The following is a 25980-nucleotide window of genomic DNA, read 5'->3' on the forward strand; positions in this document are numbered from 1 at the left end:
CATTATTGTCTGTCATGGAGGCCATCCACAGTGAGGTGAAGATAGAGGATTATTTTTTTTGCCCAAATACTGACAAACTGCTTTGAAGTGACAGAGGGGGACAAAGAAACTGGGCGAGGTAAAAAAAAACTGATACTATATGTATTAGGATTCTATATATACACACTGAACAAAAATATAAACGCAACGTGCAACAATTAACGATTTTACTGAGTTACAGTTCATATAAGGAAATCAGTCAATTGAAATAAATAAATTAGGCCCTAATCTATGGATTTCACATGACTGGGCAGGGGCGCAGCCATGGGTGGGCCTGGGAGGGCATAGGCCCACCCACTAGGGAGCCAGGCCCAGCCAATCAGACTGAGTTTTTCCACACAAAAGGGCTTTATTACAGACAGAAATACTCCTCAGTTTCATCAGCTGTCCGGGTGGATGGTCTCAGACAATCCCGCAGGTGAAGAAGCCGGATGTGGAGGTCCATGGCTGGCGTGGTTACACGTTGTCTGCAGTTGTGAGGCCAAATGGACGTACTGACAAATTCTCTAAAAACGACAATGGAATTCAATTCACTGGCAGCAGCTCTGGTGGACATTGCTGCAGTCAGCATGCCAATTGCACACTCCTTCAAAACTTGAGATGTCTGTGGCATTGTGTTGTGACAAAACTGCAAAACTGTCCCCCAGCACCTGTGTAATGATCATGCTGTTTAATCAGCTTCTTGATATGACACACCTGTCAGGTGGATGGATTATCTTGGCAAAGGAGAAATGCTCACTAACAGGGATGTTTTTTTGTGTGTTTTTTTTTCACCTTTATTTAACCAGGTAAGCCAGTTGAGAACAAGTTCTCATTTACAACTGCAACCTGGCCAAGATAAAGCAAAGCAGTGCGATAAAAACAACAACACAGAGTTATATATGGGGTAAAACAAAAAATACAACAGAAAATATATATACAGTGTGTGCAAATGTAGTAAGTTATGGAGGTAAGGCAATAAATAGGCTATAGTGCAAAATAATTACAATTAGTATTAACACTGGAATGATAGATGTGCAAGAGATGATGTGCAAATAGAGATACTGCGGTGCAAATGAGCAAAATAAATAACAATATAGGGATGAGGTAGTTGGGTGGGCTAATTTCAGATGGGCTGTGTACAGGTGCAGTGATCGGTAAGGTGCTCTGACAACTGATGCTTAAAGTTAGTGAGGGAGATAAGAGTCTCCAGCTTCAGAGATTTTTGCAGTTCGTTTCAGTCATTTGCAGCAGAGAACTGGAAGGAATGGCGGCCAAAGGAGGTGTTGGCTTTGGGGATGACCAGTGAGATATACCTATTGGAACGCATACTAGGGGTGGGTGTTGCTATGGTGACCAATGAGCTAAGATAAGGCAGGGATTTGCCTAGCAGTGATTTATAGATGGCCTGGAGCCAGTGGGTTTGACGACGAACATGTAATGAGGACCAGCCAACAAGAGCGTACAGGTCACAGTGGTGGGTAGTGTATGGGGCTTTGGAGACAAAACGGACGGCACTGTGATAGACTACATCCAATTTGCTGAGTAGAGTGTTGGAGGCTATTTTGTAAATGACATCGCTGAAGTCAAGGATCGGTAGGATAGTCAGTTTTACGAGGGCATGTTTGGCAGCATGAGTGAAGGAGGCTTTGTTGCGAAATAGGAAGCCGATTCTGGATTTAACTTTGGATTGGAGATTCTTAATGTGAGTCTGGAAGGAGAGTTTACAGTCTAACTAGACACCTAGGTATTTGTAGTTGTCCACATACTCTAGGTCAGACCCGTCGAGAGTAGTGATTCTAGTCGGGTGGGCGGGTGCCAGCAGCGCTCGATTGAAGAGCATGCATTTAGTTTTACTTGTGTTTAAGAGCAGTTGGAGGCTACTGAAGGAGTGTTGTATGGCATTGAAGCTCGTTTGGAGGTTTGTTAACACAGTGTCCAATGAAGGGCCAGATGTATACAAAATAGTGTCGTCTGCGTAGAGGTGGATCTGAGAGTCACCAGCAGCAAGAACGACATCATTGATATACACAGAGAAAAGAGTCTGCCCAAGAATTGAACCCTGTGGCACCCCTATAGAGACTGCCATAGGTCCAGACAACAGGCCCTCCGATTTGACACATTGAACTCTATCTGAGAAGTAGTTGGTGAACCAGGCGAGGCATTCATTTGAGAAACCAAGATGTAAACAAATTTGTGTCAAAAATTGGAGATAAATAAGCTTTTTGTGCATATGGAGAATTTCTGGGATCTATTATTTCAGCTCATGAAACAAACACTTTACATATTGCGTTTATATTGTTGTTCAGTATATATTGCGATTCGATATACTGTGATTTTATTGCGATTTTATGTTCCAAACATATGTGACTCGTTTCAGGAAACTAGGCGTAAGTCGGGGGTCACTACTTCACAGGAGAGTCATTTGAACTTAAACTTTCTTTTTAAAATCTAAACGCAGAAATGCCTTCTGGAACATGTGAACTTTCATGTGTCTTAATAACAAACTTCGATGCCATCTGTAAATAAGAATACAATTGTTAAATTACGAGCCTAGTTGGTTTAGTCACTAAAAAAGACAGCAACCTTCCCGCTAGCCATGATTGGCTGAGATAATGAGTCGGCTGGACACGCCGAGAGATGAGTTCGGATTGGTCTGCCATGTACCACGCTTCTGTCTATATAATATGAGCTGGTCAGTATGTGTATGTAATCCTTTCTAACGCTGCTTTTTTAGAAATGTATCGCGTAGTTAAACTGCATAAGTGTTGCTCTCCACTTTCTGGAGGACCAAGTTTTGAAATCAGTGGAATTAGAGTATGATAGCTAAGGATATGGAGAAAACACCTGTCTCTGGATTACATCTTCAAACTAAGGGCAACCATGGCATCCGTGAGGGAGACGCGTCCATCCATGATGTATACGGGTAAGATAGTCTAGCTAGCTACATTTTCAGATATTACACGTTTCTAATTTTGACAGAAAGTAGTTTCATTTCAAGTTAAAGTGTACTGTTAGCTAGCTAGCTAACGTTAGCTGGCTGGCTTGCTAGCTAACGTTATGTGTATGATCTTATTATTGGTATCTCAGAGCCATTTGCTTTGCTAGTTATAGCCTAATGTTAGCTAGCTAACATTGAACCTGGTTGGTTAGCTACCTGCAGATTCATGCAAGGTAGTAATGTCATGAGTTGGGATTATGGTTAATTGTTTACCTAGCTAGCCAGCTAGCTACATGTCTTAACAAAAGACTCCACTTTGCAAGTAACCATTTCGGGTGCATTCGTAAACTCATTCTGAGAATTCCAGAGTGCAGAATAACTGATTAATTTACGAACGCTCAACACCCGTTGAATATGGCCGGTGTCAGTAAAGGTCGGCAAAAAAACGTAATTAAATTGTTGCCCGCAGCATAGTTACAGTCACCGACGCTCTGGAAAACATGAAAACCGCCTAACCAGCTTTGCTAGAGCGAGTAAAATGGTAAGTGGGATGTTCTCTCATTTGCGTCTGGAAGTAGCTAGCAAGCTAGCCAATGTTAACCAGTTAGCTTGGGTGCTTGACTGCCGTTGTGAGGTCAGAACGCTCGGATCAACCCTACTCATCGGCCAGAGCGTCCAGTGCGCGCTCTGAACGCTCCGAGAGCGAAACGAGATGTGTGGGGCTAAAGATCGCACTGATGCAACTAATAAAACATGTACCTAGCACAGCCAAGTCAAAGGGTCACAAAATGCAATGAAATTGTCGCAGTCTGGGGCCCTGTGAGTACAGCCTGCCCATCTTGCTTCTGCACAATGGATGTTGAACTCACTCAACACCTCTGAGAAGCCGGTCTGTCGAAGCAGAGCGGAACAACTGTACAGGTGAGCTACTCCTGTACATGCATGTATACTGTACATCCAGGAACAGAATGTACGGATTTCAATCTGGCCTTCTCTCTTGCAACCCCTTCCCTCTTTACCTCTTATTGCAGTAGACGGTCGCGCAAAGACACAAAAGCGTTGATACAAAACACCACAAGTGGAAATAAAACACACCCACAACTCTACGGACAGAGATAGGCCCTGGTTTGGCTAGAGAGGTCCATACGCTGTTGTAGAGTGTGCAGGAGTGACCAACAAGAGGGAGAGCTGACTATTTGCCTAACTCAAGGGTTAAAATATTTTAGTGATAAATAAAGTTCAAATAATTGTTAACCTATTAAGATTTAGGCTTAAGTTACTGGTGTGGTGGTTGAAGCAACATAACCTTTCCCCGATTGGTAAACAAATGAATTTGCAAGTGGATCTATTTCAGCTCATCTTCATTAAACTTCCTTGAAATAGTAATACTGAAATATCACCGTTACAATAACTGTCAAGTAGCTAAGTGGCGGGCAAACATTCAGATTTAAAGAACTGACTACTGGTCGACTACAAAGTTAGTGTTACTTTGACATGAGTGATTTGTTACTACCCTACTAACACGACACAAATCTAGGCCCAACACAGTCAGCGTCATACTAACTATGAGCAATGTTTACTTGAGTTACTGACGTGATCTTCCTGTCTGGGTTGGCGCCCCCCCCTTGGTTTGTGCTGTGGTGGAGACCTCTGTGGGCTATACTCGGCCTTGTCTCAGGATTGTAAGTTGGTGGTTGGGGATATCCCTCTAGTGGTGCGGGGGCTGTGCTTTGGCGGAGTGGGTGGGGTTATATCCTTCCTGTTTGGCCCTGTCCGGGGGTTTCTTCGGATGGGGCCACAGTGTCTCCGGACCGCTCCTGTCTCAGCCTCCAGTATTTATGCTGCAGTAGTTTATGTGTCGGGGGGCTGGGGTTAGTTGGTTATACCTGGAGTACTTCTCCTGTCTTATCCAGTGTCCTGTGTGAATTTAAGTATGCTCTCTCTAATTCTCTCGTTCTCTCTTTCTCTCTGAGAACCTGAGCCCTAGGACCATACGTCAGGACTACCGGGCATGATGACACCTTGCTGTCCCCAGTCCGCCTGGCCTTGCTGCTATTCCAGTTTCAACTGTTCTGCCTGCGGCTACGAAACCCCTACCTGTCCCAGACCTGCTGTTTTCAACTCTAAATGATCGGCTATGAAAAGCCAACTGAGAGACCTGAGCCCTAGGACCATACGTCGGGACTACCGGCCGTGGTGACTCCTTGCTGTCCCCAGTCCGCCTGGCCTTGCTGCTATTCCAGTTTAAACTGTTTTGCCTGCGGTTATGGAACCCCTACCTGTCCCAGACCTGCTGTTTTAAACTCTAATGATCGGCTATGAAAAGCCAACTGAGATTTATTCCTGATTATTATTTGACCATGCTTGTCACTTATGAACATTTTTGAACATCTTGGCATGGTTCTGTTATAATCTCCACCCGGCACAGCCAGAAGAGGACTGGCCACCCCTCATAGCCTGGTTCCTCTCTAGGTTTCTTCCTAGGTTTTGCCTTTCTAGGGAGTTTTTCCTAGCCACCGTGCTTCTACACCTGCATTACTAGCTGTTTGGGGTTTTAGGCTGGGTTTCTGTACAGCACTTCGAGATATTAGCTGATGTAAGAAGGGCTATATAAAATAAAATTGATTGATTGATTGATTGTTCCCAGCAACGCACCAAGGATCCAACTACTATGCCCTTACCTCTCCATTGAGAGTCAGGCTGCGGGGTTGTAATTCAGTTAAAGACCAAGCCTTTTTATTGAATGGAGCCAATTTGTTCCAAGCGCATCCCCACTGGTTTATTTGGCTAAAGGACAGCATTGACTCAATCTCTCCCCAGTCCCACTCCGCCCCCAGCTTTGTTCTACTTTGTGATGCACTCTAGTTGGCCCTGGTTCCACATATGAGTTGAACTTGTGTACAGAACAATATGTCTACTCATTAGTCTACACACATACAGTGAGGGAAAAAAGTATTTGATCCCCTGCTGAATTTGTACGTTTGCCCACTGACAAAGACATGATCAGTCTATAATTTTAATGGTAGGTTTATTTGAACAGTGAGAGACAGAATAACAACAACAAAATCCAGAAAAAACGCATGTCAAAAATGTTATAAATTGATTTGCATTTTAATGAGGGAAATAAGTACTTGACCCCTCTGCAAAACATGACTTAGTACTTGGTGGCAAAACCCTTGTTGGCAATCACAGAGGTCAGACGTTTCTTGTAGTTGGCCACCAGGTTTGCACAAATCTCAGGAGGGATTTTGTCCCACTCCTCTTTGCAGATCTTCTCCAAGTCATTAAGGTTTCGAGGCTGACATTTGGCAACTCGAACCTTCAGCTCCATCCACATATTTTCTATGGGATTAAGGTCTGGAGACTGGCTAGGCCACTCCAGGACCTTAATGTGCTTCTTCTTGAGCCACTCCTTTGTTGCCTTGGCCGTGTATTTTGGGTCATTGTCATGCTGGAATACCCATCCACGACCCATTTTCAATGCCCTGGCTGAGGGAAGGAGGTTCTCACCCAAGATTTGACGGTACATGGCCCCGTCCATCGTCCCTTTGATGCGGTGAAGTTGTCCTGTCCCCTTAGCAGAAAAACACCCCCAAAGCATAATGTTTCCACCTCCATGTTTGACGGTGGGGATGGTGTTCTTGGGGTCATAGGCAGCATTCCTCCTCCTCTAAACACGGTGAGTTGAGTTGATGCCAAAGAGCTCGATTTTGGTCTCATCTGACCACAATACTTTCACCCAGTTCTCCTCTGAATCATTCATATGTTCATTGGCAAACTTCAGACGGGCCTGTATATGTGCTTTCTTGAGCAGGGGGACCTTGCGGGCGCTGCAGGATTTCAGTCCTTCACGGCGTAGTGTGTTACCAATTGTTTTCTTGGTGACTATGGTCCCAGCTGCCTTGAGATCATTGACAAGATCCTCCTGTGTAGTTCTGGGCTGATTCCTCACCGTTCTCATGATCATTGCAACTCCACGAGGTGAGATCTTGCATGGAGCCCCAGGCCGAGGGAGATTGACAGTTATTTTGTGTTTCTTCCATTTGCGAATAATCGCACCAACTGTTGTCACCTTCTCACCAAGCTGCTTGGCGATGGTCTTGTAGCCCATTCCAGCCTTGTGTAGGTCTACAATCTTGTCCCTGACATCCTTGGAGAGCTCTTTGGTCTTGGCCATGGTGGAGAGTTTGGAATCTGATTGACTGATTGCTTCTGTGGACATATGTATTTTATACAGGTAACAAGCTGAGATTAGGAGCACTCCCTTTAAGAGTGTGCTCCTAATCTCAGCTCCTTACGTGTATAAAAAGACACCTGGGAGCCAGAAATCTTTCTGATTGAGAGAGGGTCAAATACTTATTTCCCTCATTAAAATGCAAATCAATTTATAACATTTTTGACATGCGTTTTTCTGGATTTTGTTGTTGTTATTCTGTCTCTCACTGTTCAAATAAACCTACCATTAAAATTATAGACTGATCATTTCTTTGTCAGTGGGCAAACGTACAAAATCAGCAGGGGATCAAATACTTTTTTCCTCTTACTGTACACTTTTGTGACCTGTAATGGACATGTGCATGCTGAACGCGGAATGAGCAAGAGCTCGGTTTGTTGTTTTGAAAGTTTATCCTTGAAAAAAAATGTGTTTACTAGCCTACCTGTTTAATTTGGAACCCGCAACGCGGTTAGCCTCAGTTGCTGGGAACGCTACTATTTGTCCCGGGATACTGACAAAACCTAAAGTCTAACGATCTGCTTCTGGGCAAAGCAGCTAGCCTAGCAGCTAGCTATCAAGCTAGCCAGGTTTCCTTGACAGTTTGAACACAGCCCGCGACGCGGTTATCCCTTGTGGCTGGGATCGCGGATAGTCCCGGGCTTGTGGCGGTTTAAATCCCTGCTCTTTGTTGCTGTTTCCATCGGCCCTGCAAGCTGGCTAGAAGTGCGGAGTACCAGCTTTAGCCTACGTTGCTACCATCATGCCGCCCAAAGTTAACGAAGGTTGGAGGAATGGTGAGGACGGTGTTTCTCTATCACAGGTGCGTGATCTTTTAAAATCAATAAAAATATATCTACAAGCAATTGTTACAGCAACAGGAAAATAGCTTCAAGAGCTTTGTCCAAATACTGGTGGACTCAACTAACAAAAGAATGGACGATCTTACTAGATAGGTCCAAGACCTTAAGAACAGTTTGCAGTTCTCCCAGGGAGAGGTGGATGTCCTGAAAAAGACTTGCAGCAAGATGACAAACTAAGTGCATGCAAGATGACATCAGCACTGAATTATTACAGATGACTGGGAAAACGGACTATCTAGAGGGACAATCCAGGAGGAATAACATTGTCGTGGATGGCATACCTGAGTTTCCACATGAGACCTGGATGGAGTCTGAGGAGAAAGTTAGATAAATTGTCACAAAGAGCTGCAGATGGATCATAGAAAGACTGAGGTGGAGCGCACCCACAGGTCTGGAAAACCTTTAACCAGCTCAGGTGACAGATCTAGGCCGACAGTGGTCAAGTTCCTAAGGTTCAAGGACAAGATGGCTGTTCAGGAGAGTGCCAAAAACTTGAGGAAACATCTTTCTCAACGAGGACTTCTCTGATACTGTGCGCCAGAGACGGATAGAACTTATCCCAGCTATGAAAGCTGCCAGAGAGCATGTAGACATTGCTTACATCTGCTACAAAAAGCTCATTGTCCACCCTGTTCATTGTCCACCCTCCCTCCCAAAAGCCAGGGAGGAGTGAGAGAGCCAAGCTTCAGTAGCTTCAGCCCAACATCACAGACACACACGCACGCACACACATACCAACTGACACTCACAAGTGCCTGATTGACTGACTATTAGCTAATCACTGTTTATATTTTTAATTAGCGGTTCAGCAGCGAAGCTGGTGAAACCATATTGTGTTTCCTCTGGTTTATTATTATTCCTCCGTAAGGCCAAAATTCACATGCAAATTCCTGTGAGATAATAAGGCCTAGGAGGATGCAAATGTGCATGATGGTAAAGGGCCATGGGCCACACACTCTCATGCAATGCCATTCCAATTGGACACATGGTGGCAATATAATAAAATATTGAAAATACTAACTTTGAAAGCTCACGCCCTGCAAGCAGTGTCACCTAGAGTCATGAAATTTGGTACATAGGTCCCTCTCCTCACAAGGAACAAAGTTGCCTCAAGGACCCATAACATCTGCCATGATGGATTTTCCAACATTTGGAATTGTGAAAAACACTTAAAACGCTACTCCTAATGTATGACCGACCTGTACGAAATTTGATATATGGCATCGATGGACCAAGGTCTGTAAACGCACTATAATCCAGGCTAGTGTGTCAAACAACATGAGCGCAACTGACCAATAAACATTCACATGGGAGTGGTCTGTCACAAATGCATATAAATCAGTCACGGATATTCATATTGTAACAAAACTTGGTACACATGTTCCAAACACTGACTTAACATACGCAAGCACATTCACACTGACCACATGGTGGCGCTATAACAGGGACATTTTTATTTCTCTTGATCTGTTTGACTCAGAGTGATGGCATTTGGCACACATTCTCAAGGATAGGAGTCTAGCTAACCTGTAAAGTATTGTTGAGTTCGGCCACATTGTGGCGCTGTAGGACAGAAAAAAACATTCATGCAATTTCACTGGCTAGAGTCTTGGGAAAAATGTTGTGCCGATTGGTCCAGTGCTTCTGGAGAAGACGACGTTTAAAATAGTCAACATCATTGGAAATGGTCCAAAATACATCAAAAACATTATATTGCATGATCAGTTTGATTTTCAGTTCTGATATTTGGCAAGCATGGTAAATAGTTCATAAGTTGCTAATCCTAAGGAAATCTGTCCAATTTGTCCTGATGGTAGTACAGTGGGAACACAGCTGAACCCCTGCAATGCAGCTGAAACTCATTTAGATACTTTCCGAATGCATTGTATGGCTGTACAGTACAGGTCAAAAGTTTGGACACACCTACTCATTCAAGGGTTTTTCTTTATTTTTTACTATTTTCTACATTGTAGAATAATAGTGAAGACATCAAAACTATGGAATAACACATATGGAATAATGTAGTAACCAAAAAAGTGTTAAACAAATCACAATATTTTATATTTGAGATTCTTCAAATAGCCACCCTTTGCCTTGACGACAGCATTGCACACTCTTGGCATTCTCTCAACCAGCTTCACGAGGTAGTCACCTTGAATGCATTTCAATTAACAGGTGTGCCTTCTTAAAAGTTAATTTGTGGAATTCCTTTCCTTCTTAATGCGTTTGAGCCAATCAGTTGTGTTGTGACAAGATAGGGGGTGTATACAGAAGATAGCCCTATATGGTAAAAAGACAGAGTCTATATTATGGCAAGAACAGCTCAAATAAGCGAGAAACGACAGACCATCATTACTTTAAGACATGAAGGTTAGTCAAAAGGGAACATTTCAAGAACTTTGAAAGTTTCTTCAAGTGCAGTCGTAAAAACCATCAAGCGCTATGATGAAACTGGCTCTCATGAGGACCCCCACAAGATTGGAAGACCCAGAGTTACCTCTGCTGCAGAGGATAAGTTCATTAGAGTTACCAGCCTCAGAAATTGCAGCCCAAATAAATGCTTCACAGAGTTCAAGTCACAGACACATCTCAACATCAACTGTTCAGAGGGGACTGTGTGAATCAGGCCTTCATGGTTGAATAGATGCAAAGAAACCACTACTAAAGGACACCAATAAGAAGAAGAGACCTGCTTGGGCCAAGAAACACAAGCAATGGACATTACACCAGTGGAAATATTTGTCCTTTGGTCTGGAGTCCAAATTGGAGATTTTTGGTTCCAACCGCCGTGTCTTTGTGAGACGCGGTGTGGGTGAACAGATGATCTCCGCATGTGTAGTTCCCACCATAAAGCATGGAGGAGGAGGTGTTATGGTGTGGGGGTGCTTTGCTGGTGACACTGTCTGTGATTTATTTAGAATTCAAGGCACACTTACCAGCATGGCTACCACAGCATTCTGCAGCGATACGCCATCCCATCTAGTTTGGGCTTAGTGGGACAATCATTTGTTTTCCAACAGGACAATGACCCAACACACCTCCAGGCTGTGTAAGGGCTATTTTACCAAGAAGGAGAGTGATGGAGTGCTGTATCAGATGACCTGGCCTCCACAATCCCCGACCTCAACCCAATTGAGATGGTTTGGGATGAGTCGGACCGAAGAGTGAAGCAAAAGCAGCCAAGTGCTCAGCATATGTGGCTTCAAGATTGTTGGAAAAGCATTCCAGGTGAAGCTGGTTGAGAGAATGCCAAGACTGTGCAAAGCTGTCATCAAGGTTTACTACATGATTCCATATGTGTTATTTCATAGTTTTGATGTCTTCACTATTATTCTACAGTGTAAAAATGAGTAAAAATAAAGAAAAACCCTTGAATGACTGTTAGTGTGTGTGTGTGTGTGATATATATATATATATATATATATTAGGGCTGTCAAATGATTAAAATTTTTAATCAAATTAATCAGAATTTTCAGTGGATTAATCATGATTAATCACTATTTGCAATTACACCTGAATCCTAACCATTTTTTTTCTGAAATGCATACGATGTCCCACTCACGTGCAACAGACAGGAACTGTTCTTTACAAGCCTCCGCAAAATGACGCTCCTCAGTTTTTAATATAGTCAGCGCAAAGACTTCCAGTTCCCACGTGTCACTGATTAAATGTGCAGTTACTCCGAGGTAATTGTTGTTACTCACTGATGTCCAATGGTCTCCTGTCAGGGCGATATGATTTACTTGAGCCAAGACCTCTTTCCTTTTTTCTTTTTCGTTTTCATAGAGCTCGTGGATTTTCTTCATAACTGTGGCTCTTGACGGTGGCTTATAGAATGAGTCTTGAGACGCCACTTGCAAAACATCAAGGAAACCTGAGTCTTCTACAATGCTAATGGGTCTACAATCCTTTGCAATCCATTTTGCTATTGTGTTGGTCAAATTATCTGAGGTTGATTTTGTTAATTGCCTGCAAACATTCAGCGTGGTCTGGCGCAAACCACTTGCTGAATCTGACGGCCCAGCAAACGCATGTTTGGCGTTGACATGGTACTTCAAGCTTGAACAGCTCCGGTGAAATTGAAACTCCTTCTTACAAATCTTGCAAATAACCTTGTACTTGTTAACTGTACCATCATCATTCTTTTTATATTTGTATCCGTCAATAGGCTCACCTTGCTCCATCTCGCCTCTAGCTCCCAACCACTTTCCTGACCTGAATAATTTGTCACACTGCGCATGCGTGAAATGCGTTAAAAAAATTGACGTAATTAACAGCAAACAACTAATTAACGTCGTTAACGCGCTATTTTTGACAGCCCTAATATATATATATATATATATACATACAGTAGGGAGAACAAGTATTTGATACACTGCCGATATTGCAGGTTTTCCTACTTACAAAGCATGTAGAGGTCTGTAATTTTTATCATAGGTACACTTCAACTGTGAGAGACGGAATCTAAAACAAAAATCCAGAAAATCACATTGTATGATTTTTAAATAATTAATTTGCATTTTATTGCATGACATAAGTATTTGATACATCAGAAAAGCAGAATTTAATATTTGGTACAGAAACCTTTGTTTGCAATTACAGAGCTCATACGTTTCCTGTAGGTCTTGACCAGGTTTGCACACACTGCAGCCTCCATACAGACCTTCTCCAGATCCTACAGGTGTCGGGGCTGTCGCTGGGCAATACAGACTTTCAGCTCCCTCCAAAGATTTTCTATTGGGTTCAGGTCTGGAGACTGGCTAGGCCACTCCAGGACCTTGAGATGCTTCTTACGGAGCCACTCCTTAGTTGCCCTGGCTGTGTGTTTCGGGTCGTTGTCATGCTGGAAGACCCAGCCACGACCCATCTTCAATGCTCTTACTGAGGGAAGGAGGTTGTTGGCCAAGATCTCGCGATACATGGCCCCATCCATCCTCCCCTCAATACGGTGCAGTCGTTCTGTCCCCTTTGAAGAAAAGCATCCCCAAAGAATGATGTTTCCACCTCCATGCTTCATGGTTGGGATGGTGTTCTTGGGGTTGTACTCATCCTTCTTCTTCCTCCAAACACGGCGAGTGGAGTTTAGACCAAAAAGCTCTATTTTTCATCAGACCACATGACCTTCTCCCATTCCTCCTCTGGATCATCCAGATGGTCATTGGCAAACTTCAGACGGGCCTGGACATGCGCTGGCTTGAGCAGGGGGACCTTGTGTGCGCTGCAGGATTTTAATCCATGACGGCGTAGTGTGTCACTAATGGTTTTCTTTGAGACTGTGGTCCCAGCTCTCTTCAGGTCATTGACCAGGTCCTGCCGTGTAGTTCTGGGCTGATCCCTCACCTTCCTCATGATCATTGATGCCCCACGAGGTGAAATCTTGTATGGAGCCCCAGACCGAGGGTGATTGACCATCATCTTGAACTTCCATTTTCTAATAATTGCGCCAACAGTTGTTGCCTTCTCACCAAGCTGCTTGCCTATTGTCCTGTAGCCCATCCCAGCCTTGTGCAGGTCTACAATTGTATCCCTGATGTCCTTACACAGCTCTCTGGTCTTGGCCATTGTGGAGAGGTTGGAGTCTGTTTGATTGAGTGTGTGGACAGGTGTCTTTTATACAGGTAACGAGCTCAAACAGGTGCAGTTAATACAGGTAATGAGTGGAGAACAGGAGGGCTTCTTAAAGAAAAACTAACAGGTCTGTGAGAGCCGGAATTCTTACTGGTTGGTAGGTGATCAAATACTTATGTCATGCAATAAAATGAAAATTAATTACTTAAAAATCATACATGTGATTTTTCTGGATTTTTGTTTTAGATTCCGTCTCTCACAGTTGAAGTGTACCTATGATAAAAATTACAGACCTCTACATGCTTTGTAAGTAGGAAAACCTGCAAAATCGGCAGTGTATCAAATACTTGTTCTCCTCACTGTGTGTGTGTGTATATGTATATACATATATACATACATACATACATACACACACACACTACCGTTCAAAAGTTTGGGGTCACTTAGAAATGTCCTTGTTTTCGAAAGAAAAGCAATTTTTTTGTCCATTAAAATAACATCAAATTGATCAGAAATGTGTAGACATTGTTCATGTTGTAAATGGCTATTGTAGCTGGAAACGGCTGATTATTAATGGAATATCTACATAGGCACATTATCAGCAACCATCAGTCCTGTGTTCCAATGGCACGTTGTGTTTGCTAATCCAAGTTTATCATTTTAAAAAGCTAATTGATCATTAGAAAACACTTTACACTTGCAATTATGTTAGCACAGCTGAAAACGGTTGTGCTGTTTAAAGAAGCAATAAAACTGGCCTTCTTGAGACTAGTTGAGTATCTGGAGCATCAGCAATTGTGAGTTCGATTACAGGCTCAAAATGACCAGAAAAATATAACTTTCTTCTGAAACTCAACTTGTTCTGTGAAATGAAGGCTATTCCATGCGAGAAATTGCAAGGAAACGGAAGATCTCGTACAACGCTGTGTACTACTCCCTTCACAGAATAGCGCAAACTGCCTCTAACCAGAATAGAAAGAGGAGTGGGAGGCCCCGGTGCACAACTGAGCAAGAGAACAAATACATTAGAGTGTCTAGTTTGAGAAACAGATGCCTCACAGGTCCTCAACTGGCAGCTTCATTAAATAGTAGCCGCAAAACACCAGTCTCAACGTCAACAGTGACGAGGGCGACTCCGGGATGCTGACCTTCTAGGCAGAGTTGCAAAGAAAAAGCTATATCTCAGACTGGCCAATAAAAAGAAAAGATTAAGATGGGCAGTCCCATGGGCAAAGAAACTCAAAAGGGGTGATGATATTAATGAACAGTAATTTCGATCCGAATGTGCAAATTGTCCAAACAGATACGCAAGGTAGATGGATTATTTTATATATGTTATTGGACCATAAACAGATATGGCTCATTAACCTTTACGGACCAAATAATGATGATCCACACTTCTTTGACAATATATATAATAAATTATCAACCCTGCAAGCAATTCAAGACTTTATTATTATGGTGGGAGATAATACCGTTTTAAATACCTCAATGGACCGTAAAGGAAATCACACACTACAAACAATCACCCTCATGCTCTTAAGGATATCGTGAATGTCATGGATACATTAGAACTAGTAGATATACGGAGGCTTAAATATCCTGAATTAGTGACATATACATGGCAGAGACTCAATCAAGCTAGTCGCCTTGACTTCTTTCTTATGTCATTCTCGTTGGCACCAAAAGTTTTAAAAGTGTTGATAGGGGACAGAATGCGGTGGGACCATCATATAATTGGCATATACATTACTCTTACTGAATTTCCACGTGGGCGAGGATATTGGAAATTTAATCAAAGCCTATTGGATGATAACTTGTTTGTAACTAGGACAGAGGAATTTATAATTGATTTTCTCCGACATAACATAGGTACAACATTAAATGTGCCTTTAGAGGCCATGCAATTCAGTACTCATCTCAACAACAAAAGCAATTTAGGTCAAAATAATCCATACTAACAAAGGAAATAAAAGGTCTAACAGAACAGATGGATAGCAATAAAAACTGTAACATAGAGGCTCAGAATAAATTAGAGGAAAAACAAAAAGAAATTGAGAAACTAATTCAAGAAAGATCAAGTGTAATATATTATAAAAAATAAAGCAAACTGGATGGAATATGGGGAAAAATTCACCAAATTATTTTTTAATCTTCAACATAGGAATGCTACCAAAAAGAATTGACTGAAACTGGTTACAAATGACGGAGTCACCCATGATTCACCAAATTATATTTTGAAGGAGGAAACAAAGTACTTTAAGCATATGTTTTCGTTTCAGTCGACTCCATCTCCTCTAACTCCTCTTTCTATTGATAATGTACAATTAACAGCCATACAGAAAGACTCATGTGAAGGTGAAATTACAGAGGAGGAACTTCTGGATGCAATTAAAGACTTTAAGTCCGGGAAAACTCCAGGGTTGGATGGCATACCAGTCGAGGTATACCAAACCTTTTCTGATATACTCAGAGGACCGTTATTAGCATGTATTAAACACTCCTATGTAAATGGTAGATTATCAGACACTCAAGAAGAAAGTCTGATTTAATTATTACTGAAACAGGATACAAGTGGAAAATATAAAGATCCAGTCCATTAAAGAAAATGGAGGCCCCTTACACTTCAGTGTTGTGATGCAAAAACTCTAGCAAAATGTATAGCGCATAGAATTAAAAAGGTATTGTCGGACATTATTCATTCTAATCAGACAGGTTTTTTACATGGACGATACATTGGAGATAATATAAGGCAAGAACTGGAAACAATAGAACACTCTGAAAAATCTGGGAAACCAGGCCTGCTATTCATAGCGGACTTCGAAAAGGCATTTGATAAAGTACGACTGGGGTTTATATATAAATGCCTGGAGCATTTCAATTTTGGAGAATCTCTTATAAATTGGGTTAAAATCATGTATAGTAACCCTATGTGTAAAATAGTAAATAATGGCTATTTCTCAGAAAGTTTTAAACTGTCAAGAGGAGTGAAACAAGGTTGTCCACTATAGGCATATCTATTTATTATGGCCATCGAGATGTTAGCTGTTAAAATCAGATCCAACAATAATATCAAGGGATTAGAAATCCAGGGCTTAAAAACAAAGGTGTCATTGTACGCCGATGATTCATGTTCTCTTTTAAATCCACAACTTGAATCCCTCCACAGCCTCATAGAGGATCTAGATACATTTTCTAACCTCTCTGGATTACAACCAAATGATGATAAATGTACTATATTACGTATTGGATCACTAAAAAATAAAAAAATACATTACCATATAGTTTACCAATAAAATGGTCTGATGGTGATGTGGATATACTCGGAATACATATCCCAAATGAAATAAATGATCTCACTCCAATACATTTTAATAGAAAGTTAGCAACAATAGATAAGATCTTGCTACCATGGAAAGGTAAATACCTGTCAATTTGTGGAATAATCACCCTGATGAACTCTTTAGTATTATCCCAGTTTACCTATTTGCTTATGGTCTTGCCTACGCCTAGCGAACAGTTTTTTAAATTATATGAGAAAAAAATATTCAATTTTATTTGGAACGGCAAGCCAGACAAAATTAAACAGGCCTATTTATATAATGAATATGAATTCGGAGGACAGAAATGATTAAATATTAAAGCATTAGACCTATCACTAAAAGCTTCAGTTAAACAAAAGTTATACTTAAATCCGAACTGGTTCTCTAGCAAATTAGTAAGATTGTCTCACCCCATGTTCAAGAATGACCTTTTTCCCTGTATTCAGATTACAACCTCTCACTTTCAGTTATTTGAAAAGGAAATCATCTCCCAAATATCACTATTCATAAAACAAGCCATGGAAAGTTGGTTGCAATTTCAATTTAATCCTCCAGAAACGACAGAACAAATAATGCAACAAATATTGTGGTTAAACTCAAATATACTAATTGATAAAAAAACATTTTTCTTTTTGACAAAATGTTTAAAAAAGGTATAATCTTCGTAAATTATATCATCAGTAGGACTGGTGGAATTATGTCGCACATGCAGCTAACAAAAACATATGGAAATGTCTGCTCTACCCAAACGTACAACCAAATAATTGCAGCATTACCGCAAAAATGGAAGAGGAAAGTGGAAGGGGGAAAAAGTAAGGAACTTGTCTGTCGGCCTTGCATTAAAGAACATAATTGGTTAAAGAAAATTGTGATAAATAAAAAAGTATACCAGTTTCATTTAAGGACCAAAGGATTGACAGCCATCCCATATAGATTGCAAAATAGTTGGGAAGAGATTTTTGACGTACCGATTCCATGGCATAGTGTTTATGAACTGATACGCAAAACGACGCCGGATTCAAAACTTTTTCTATTTAAATTATTATATAAAATTCTTGCTACCAATAGAATGTTATTTATATGGGTGATACAATCTTCCCAGCTCTGCAGATTTTGCTGCGAAGAGACAGAATTATTAGACCATTTGTTTTGGTACTGTCCATTTGTAGCTTGTTTTTGGACACAGGTCCAGGAATGGCTTAAGGATTGCAATATTTACCTGGAGCTAACCCTGCAGATAGCACTACTGGGTGATCTGAAAAGTCATAGTCAATCGATCAATAATATTTTTAGCAAAAATGTTTATTTTCAATTTACAATCTGTAGAAACAATGAGAATAGAAAGGTTCAGAACTTTTGTAAAACATCACAGTACAGTTGAAAAATATATGGCAAATAGAAATCTGGTATGGATGGTGTTAAGAGATAGATGGGTGGTGTTGAATGAAGTTGAAGGATTGGATTAATAACAACAACTAATAACAACAAGATAACTAATAATGTAAAGCATACTGTGTCCATAATAAGTATATAGGTTATAGGTAGAGAGCTTTTGTGAAAGAGCACAGTTAGAAAGATATGGCATATAGAAGCAAACCGGAAGGACATCATGAAAATGATCGGAGAGGTTGAGGAAGTTCAGGAGTAAAAACAAACAAAATAGAATTATTGTAAAATTGACTGTGTCCATAAAATGTATATAGTATGTATAAGCTGGAAGTAGAGGCCTAAGCATTGTTGTTCACTAGTTTACTCCAATTAGGGAAGGGGTGGTGGGGTTAGAAAGTAATAAGGGAAATATATACAACATGCCTACCACTTTGAAGATGCAAAATATTTTATTGTGAAACAATCAAGAAATAAGACAATAAAACAGAACTTGAGCGTGGATAACTATTCCCAAACAGATATTGGTAGATCAGCTTTAATACTGCAGATAGATTGTAACTTCCATCAATATAATTGTCTGCATCACTTCAAATCCTACATAAAAAATATTTTGCATCTTCAAAGTGGTAGGCATGTTATAAATGCATTTTAATTCCAGGTTGTAAGGCAACAAAATAGGAAAAATGCCAAGGGGGGTGAATACTTTCGCAAGCCACTGTATATCGTTGTATATTAAATCTGTGACTGTTCTTGTCTATCAATGTATTAGTGTTTTGTTACTTGTCATGTTTTGTGTTTTTTTGTGGACCCCAGGAAGAGTAGCTGCTGCTTCTGCAAAAGTTAATGGGGATCCAAATAAACAAAGGATCCAAATAAACAAATATAGGCTAGCCTAACAGCATACACACTTCCAGGTTAACCAAACTTCAGCACAGGAACATTCTACACAAGTGTTTCGGTGTGAATCTATAGGAAGCCTCTGGAGATCCCCCAAGAGTCTATAACAGTGAGAGTAAAAGTCAGCAAGAGAGCCTGAAAAATTAGACATTAAGGACAGAGAAAAGCCCATATGTCAACATCAACCAGCCCAGGTCAGGACAGGACCGATCTAGGCAGTTGACAGAGGCGAGACCTGGTGACTCAATCGAGCCATGTCATCTCATCGCTAACTGGGCCCCAGATCCATTGGCTATCATCGCCACCCATCCCCTCTCTGTCTGTCCACTCCACCTCCTCTGACACATCCTGTCCTGGGCTGTGTCCCAAATGGCACCCTGTAGGGCTCTGGTCAAAAGTAGTGCACTATATAGGGAATAGGATACCATTTGGGACGCAGCCCTAACCTGCTGCCACTGCGGCTCCGTGTCGGTTACACAGGGCTCCACTGATGTCATGGCCGACATACGAGAACGATTAGGAAATGGGCACGGCTGTTCCCCAATGACATCACACTGGCAACAACTCGCTCTGTCCACCACCATTCCCCCCTCTGTCCTATCATGCACATCAACAACTCTGTGATGCTGGCCTGGAACAAAGTCTCTCGGTAAACAATGATTCGCTTCAGGAAAATAGCATTGGGACAATATAACCAGACCTAATTTCCACTCACGCACACCCCGCTATACTACAGACTATTGAAAAGTGGGTATTTATGAGGTGGCATGCTAGGACGAGAGCCAGGAGGTATTCTACCGCATATATAGAACAAAACACAGGGCTACATGCTAGGAGAGTATTCACTCCACTGAAAGTGTCAGCTGCGAAACATAAATAAATTACACTAAAAGTAATTAAGAGCCCTCAAATCAAAAAGGAGAGCTGGTAAATAAGGGGTTCTGATCGTCTATAACGAAGTGGGTTATTATCCAGTTTTTGTGGGCAGAGGCATCATAACCATAGGGGGCACAGGGGCACGTGCCCCCTCAGATTTGTCCTGTAACTAAAAAAATCAATTTTAAAAATAACATGTTTTGTTGTTGCTCTGTAAAACTACTAGCAACCTAGCAATTTTATGAAGTTGGCTTTGGCTAGCCCAGATAGGTTCCCAATCACCCAACCTCATAGCTAGCTACCAAGAAGCCATTTCAGGCTATCAATAAAGTTAGAGTAGCTAGCTTGTCTAGCCATAGGTGGCGCGTCCATAAGGCTAAGCTTCCCCTAAAGTAAACTGAATTAAATTGCCAAAATTATATAGCCTAATTAGCCTACTCCTGTCTATACAGAAATAAATGAAATCATTCAAAATAGGCTACTACACCAGAAAGTATGATTTGGCCACAGAGGATCATTAGCTTCTTTCAAAATATATTGTTTTAAATCGCATTGTCTACAGTCGGAAGGGCACGCAATTTGGGCAGCGCGCGCGGCAAATACCAAATAGATGATTGTTGAGTTGCGACTGTCAGTGAAAAGTAGAGGCTCAGCCAGGCATATCGCAATATTTCTAAATGCAATCACGGGAAAACGTAGTTTGGAAAGCAAATGGCTATTGCTGTAAAGAGAAGACAAAGAATTCTCAACTTAATTGAGCTAACAGTAGAGCCTATATTATTGGCACCAGCAGAGAGCATCGATCATATTCCCAGTGAGTGCGCATATTCACTCTATCATTGTTGGGTCAGTGCCACTTGAAAGTTTGTTTTTGGACAATAATTTCCTCCTCCAGGTTAGAAGGATGTCAAATTGTATTTGTGTCTCCCCTTCTCGTAGGCCTATTAGATGGATCAGACAACGTTGTTTTTATTGTTTGTCAGAGTAGGCTACCCTGTCATTTTTGTTGTATTAAAAAAGATTATGCTAATGTCTCCACTCTCCAGTCATATAAAGTGTAGTAGATTTGCATGAAATATGTTTATAAAAAGGCAAAAATGTTCCCGTAAAAAGAAAGGAGAATAAACTTATCAGATATAGGCCTAGCTTATAGCCTAGGCCTACTGTACGCCACTACGCGCTCAGCCATGCATTAAACTGTATTTTTTGCAAACATGACTATCCAATCTACTCATCACATTAGGAATATTATGCCATCTTACAGTCTGCAAACGCGATAATGCACAGAATGCTTTACTATAAAGGTGCATTGTTATGGTGACGCCTATGTGTCTAACTATCATAGCTGGCATGCTTGCTGGCAAGGTTGGTATATTTTGGAAAAGTAAGGAATAACTACATGTGCTGAATAAGACTCACATAAGACTGTCCTTTAAATCTTTTACCCAGATTATAGCAGAGATGCATATTTAGTTTCTTTAAAAAAAGAACCACTAGTCAGTAGGATACAGACAGCTCAAGAGGTATGCTTAGATATGCAGAACTGACATTTTTGTATTAGAATTAAGCATAATGATTATGAATCTAGATTGCAGGAAAAAGCTGTTTCAGGTATTTAGAAAATTCAATTCTCTGACTTTAGGACAGGGTCATATATTCAACCCCCCACCTCACCCCCCTAGCCATCCTCACGTATTTTGTGCCCTCTGTTTGTGGGCACTAATGAACAACACCAAAACTCCATGCCAGTTCTCTATGGCGCAATGCTTCCCCCTGCAAGCCGCACTCCCAAACCCCAAACTCAAAATATCCTCTCCAAACATAACTGCAAGACATGTTTTTACATACAACTAAACAATTCCAGGAATAGCATACCTCACACCAGCCTTGGCAAGGGGAGGCGTTTACTACACAATGTTGAGTATGACTGCATTGCTGCAGAATGCGATGTAAAACATGCCTTCCAGATACTCACTCAGTCCCTCAGTGTTAATCAGTTCTCTAACACGTTTTTTTTTTTCATCTTAACATGATGCCCATTGACACCTGTTGAGTGTGAATGCATAAACACCTTGTGTGTACACTAAAGAATACAAATGAGGTTGAACATTGAGATAGGGAGTGCCCGCTGGCATTTTAAGTGAAATTGAAACAGAAATCTTTCTTACCCATCCTCATCCTCATCCATGGGAATGGCTATCCCGAACAGATTGTTGACGGTGGGAGTGGCCAGCTGCAGGCTCTCTGGGATGAAAGGCCTCATGAAATCTTTTCCCAGGGTGGCGTTGGGCTGAGGTAGGGTGTCCGACCTCCTGCGGCTGTCGTCCTCTTGGCTGGCTGCGGGAAGGCCCTGCCCAGCTGATCCCGCCGTGGCCCCACTGCGAACTACCTGGCCTTGGGGGAGTCCTCCTGGGCCGGGGGCCTGGCTTGGCATGCCTGGGGGGGTGTTGGTGGCGCTGGGCACTGTGGCAGGCACGTTCTGGACAACGGAGGCTGTGGAGGGTGCGAGGACACTGCCCACTCCTCCTGAAGGCAGGGGCTGACTCACAGGGTGCTGTATGGCACCCCCGGGCAGGAGAGGGGTCATCACCGCACCGCTGCCCACCTGCAGTAACAGCCCCTGGACTGAGGCTAATGGACCGCTAGGCAGAGACCCAGTCAGCTCCCCGGCCTGAGCCAACAGCCCCTGAGCACTGGGGCCGGCTGGGGTGATGACAGGCGAGGGGCCCTGGCTCGCCGGAGGCCCCACAGAGAGGGAGGCCATGGGGAGGGTCTGAGTGCTGGAGCCCTGAGGCTGGAGAGGGGGTAAGTGCTGCTGTCGGTAGTCCAGCTGACTGGGGAGCATTCCAGAGGGATGAGCAGAGTAGGAAAACTGCTGGGCCTGCGTGGCAAGAGGCATAAGGGGAGATTTTTGCAGCATGCCGCCTTGGGGCACCCCGTTGAGGCCAGTAGGGTGAAGCGTTTGGGGGACAGCGGGCTGCACGTTGACCTGGGATACCGCTGCTGAGTAACCCATGGCCTGGAAGGCACTCCCCCCGTTCCCTATTTGGGGCGCTAGGCTGTAGCCTTGCTGCTGAGGCTCCGGAGGATGGCCATGGTGGATAGTGGAGTAGCCACTATCACCCGTGGACTCCTGAGCCTGTGTGGAGAGGGTACTAGAAGCAACCACAGAGTCTCCTGTGGCACTGAGTCCAGTGTCCCTGTCTGCATTGTGGTCAAGAGTGACAGCATGTTTTATGCTATCCACAGTCCTGCTCATGCTAGAGCCCTCAGAATCTCTCTCATAGAACTCTGTACATGTCCATCTGCCCCGTCTGAAAGGCTCCCCTGTACCATGGTCAAGTTTAATGACTCTGAAACGTGAACTATAGCTTACAGTAGTTGTAGAGCTAGGCGCAGCTGGGGGCGTCTGAGACACACTTGTTGGGGAGACATTCACAGCAGGGCCAGCGTTAACTGTTGTCGGCTGCTGAGTGGTCGAGGTTGGAATGGAGGGCTGACTCGCGGCTGGTACAGGCACACTACCTCCTAAAAGGTTTGGATTGACATGACTCGCGCCTGTACTTCTAAAAGCGTGTCCCCCGTTAAGATGACCTGTTGCAGCCTCTTGCTCTTGAGGTAAACGTAACACCATGACAGCAGCCTCCCCTTCCCCTACGTTGTTTAAGGTTTCCTCAGATGAACTTCTGTCACATACCCCCGTATCAAAATCGGCCCGGGACAAGTCGAATATTTCTGATGACACATCCTCGGTCCTGGATTCGTCAGGGTCGTCCAGACTCTCGGTGTCATCCGTGATGCTACTGGCCGCCACCTGAGCCTGTGTCACACTTGTGATCTGAAAACAGCTTTTCTTCTTTGCTGGCATTTTTGACATGTTGAATATGTTATTCACTCCAGCTCTCTATTTCCAGATTAAAGTGTGTTAAGTATGAGCTGAATTAGTTAGTTGGGTAGCTATCCAACTTATATGTCTAAATAACTCACAGTTCATAACGAGAGACAAGTATGCGACATCTTCCTTGCTCCCCTCTCCTGTTGCAGATTGTGTCTGAGTGGAAAAACGAACAAGCACACTTCCTCCGAACTCGGACAGGGTAAGTAGCTGGCTAGCTAGGCTCCGTCATCACGAGATGTGACAAGTCTCCCGATACCACCACCTCCTCCTCTCCTCCGGTTCTTCCAGACCTGGCCTCCCGCGTGAGGTAATTTCCCGGCCTCGGAGTTGCAAGCAGGCCCCTGTCGCAGTTACTGCTCACCAGCTGCTACCGATACTTTAGTCTGACTGGCGGGCCCCGTTCTTCACCACTCTCCCTTTTAGCTAGCTAGCTAATGTTGTTAAAAGCGAACTAGCTAGCTAGCCAAATAGCTATCGTTAGTTCTTTCCCTACCTAGGAACCAGCCTGCACGACATCATGTAAACAAATCCATATCCTTCTTCAACTCTTCACATGGAATCTATATCCTCCTACGTCAGACAGAAATTCCTGAATTGAAGAAAGTTTAGCTTCCCAGTCCTCTGGTTCTCTCACTCTTTAGAACTCCTGCTGTGACTGAAACTCACTTACTAGCAGGCTAGCTCAAGTATGGCTCTGCTCATTCTCCACCACTCGACAAGATGGCAAGAAAACGCACTGCACTCTGGGAGGGTTGCGCATTGGCGTTCTGTCTATGATTGGCGTACATAAATCATTGGAGAATTCAAGAATTCGATGGGATACGGTGATTTCTAGTATTCTGAAAGAATGATGTATCTAAAACACATTTCATCTATTGAGACATTTATGTATTGGAAAAAATAAAACAAATCTAAACAAATCATTGCATCTATGTTTCACAAGTTTGGACAGTGCAGCACAGTACAGTAGAGCACAGTAGAGTACAGTAGAGTACAGTAAAGAAAAGTAAAGTATAGTTCAGTACAGTAGAGTACAGCACAGTAGAGTATAGTACAGTATAATGTACTGTATTGTACCCTACTTTACTCTAATATGCTCTGCTGAACTAAACTGTACTGTACGCTACTGAATTAAACTACTGAATTAAACTGTACTCTACTGTACTCTACTCTAATGAATTAAAAATCTACTGTCCTGTGCTGTTCAAACTTGTGAAACAGCCTAGAGGTCTATGATTTGTTCAGATTTGGTCTGGTCCTGACCGACTAACTGTGTACTTGTTTGGGGGCGGAGCTCATTAGAATAATAACCAGCATGCTTTGCAAGTGTTTGTATTAGGCTTGGGCGGTATACTGTATATACCGTATACCAGGTTATTTGGAAATAGCCACAGGATGGTTTTTCAATACTGTTAATACCATTTAAACTATTTATTTGAAGTTTTTCAATAAATGTGTATATTTGTAGCTACTTTTTAAGTAAATACCTGCAGTCAACTTTTGAAATACGTTAGGAGATAAACCAGGTCACGTTATTCATTTTACCTGTCACATTATTTTACTTTATGAGCTTACCATAGTTCCCCAGAATGGTTGAGCCAGTCACGTGTTTGTTTGAAAATAGCACAATGGGTGAAAGTGGAAGCAGGTGAGTCCAGCTGTGTATTGACAGGAGTTGTGTTTTATATTGAAAGTCAACTGTGTTTTTTTTACTTCAACAGAGGGATCAGGGACTTGCAACTACAGTTTTCCTTCACAGAAAATACATTAGTGCAACACATTCGGCAGAAAATAGCTTCATTTTAATCAGATTACAACAGAAATGCAATGCTATTTGGCTGGCATCCACACAAGGAAATGAGCTTACAATGAAAAATAAGGATTTTTTTGAAAAAACGATGCATGGCCATAATTTCTAATGTTTATCATAGAAATAATGTATCCAGCTACATTCCCTAATGTTTTGCTTAAAGTTCATCTTGAATTTTACTGGA

General features: G+C 42.3%; 1 protein-coding gene across 1 annotated transcript in view; it reads right to left on the reverse strand.

Moving 5' to 3' along the window:
• Positions 1-24713, reverse strand: part of LOC121533774 (TSC22 domain family protein 2) — an 85105-nt gene extending 60392 nt beyond the window's left edge. The window contains exon 1 of the mRNA XM_041840009.2: positions 22257-24713. Coding sequence (XP_041695943.2) covers positions 22257-23965 — 1709 coding nt within the window. The 5' untranslated portion in view covers positions 23966-24713. The remainder of the gene's footprint in view (positions 1-22256) is intronic.
• Between the last annotated feature and the right edge of the window lie 1267 nt (positions 24714-25980).

This window comes from Coregonus clupeaformis, chromosome 20 (genome assembly GCF_020615455.1).
Source record: "Coregonus clupeaformis isolate EN_2021a chromosome 20, ASM2061545v1, whole genome shotgun sequence".
In the NCBI taxonomy this organism is placed as follows: domain Eukaryota; kingdom Metazoa; phylum Chordata; class Actinopteri; order Salmoniformes; family Salmonidae; genus Coregonus; species Coregonus clupeaformis.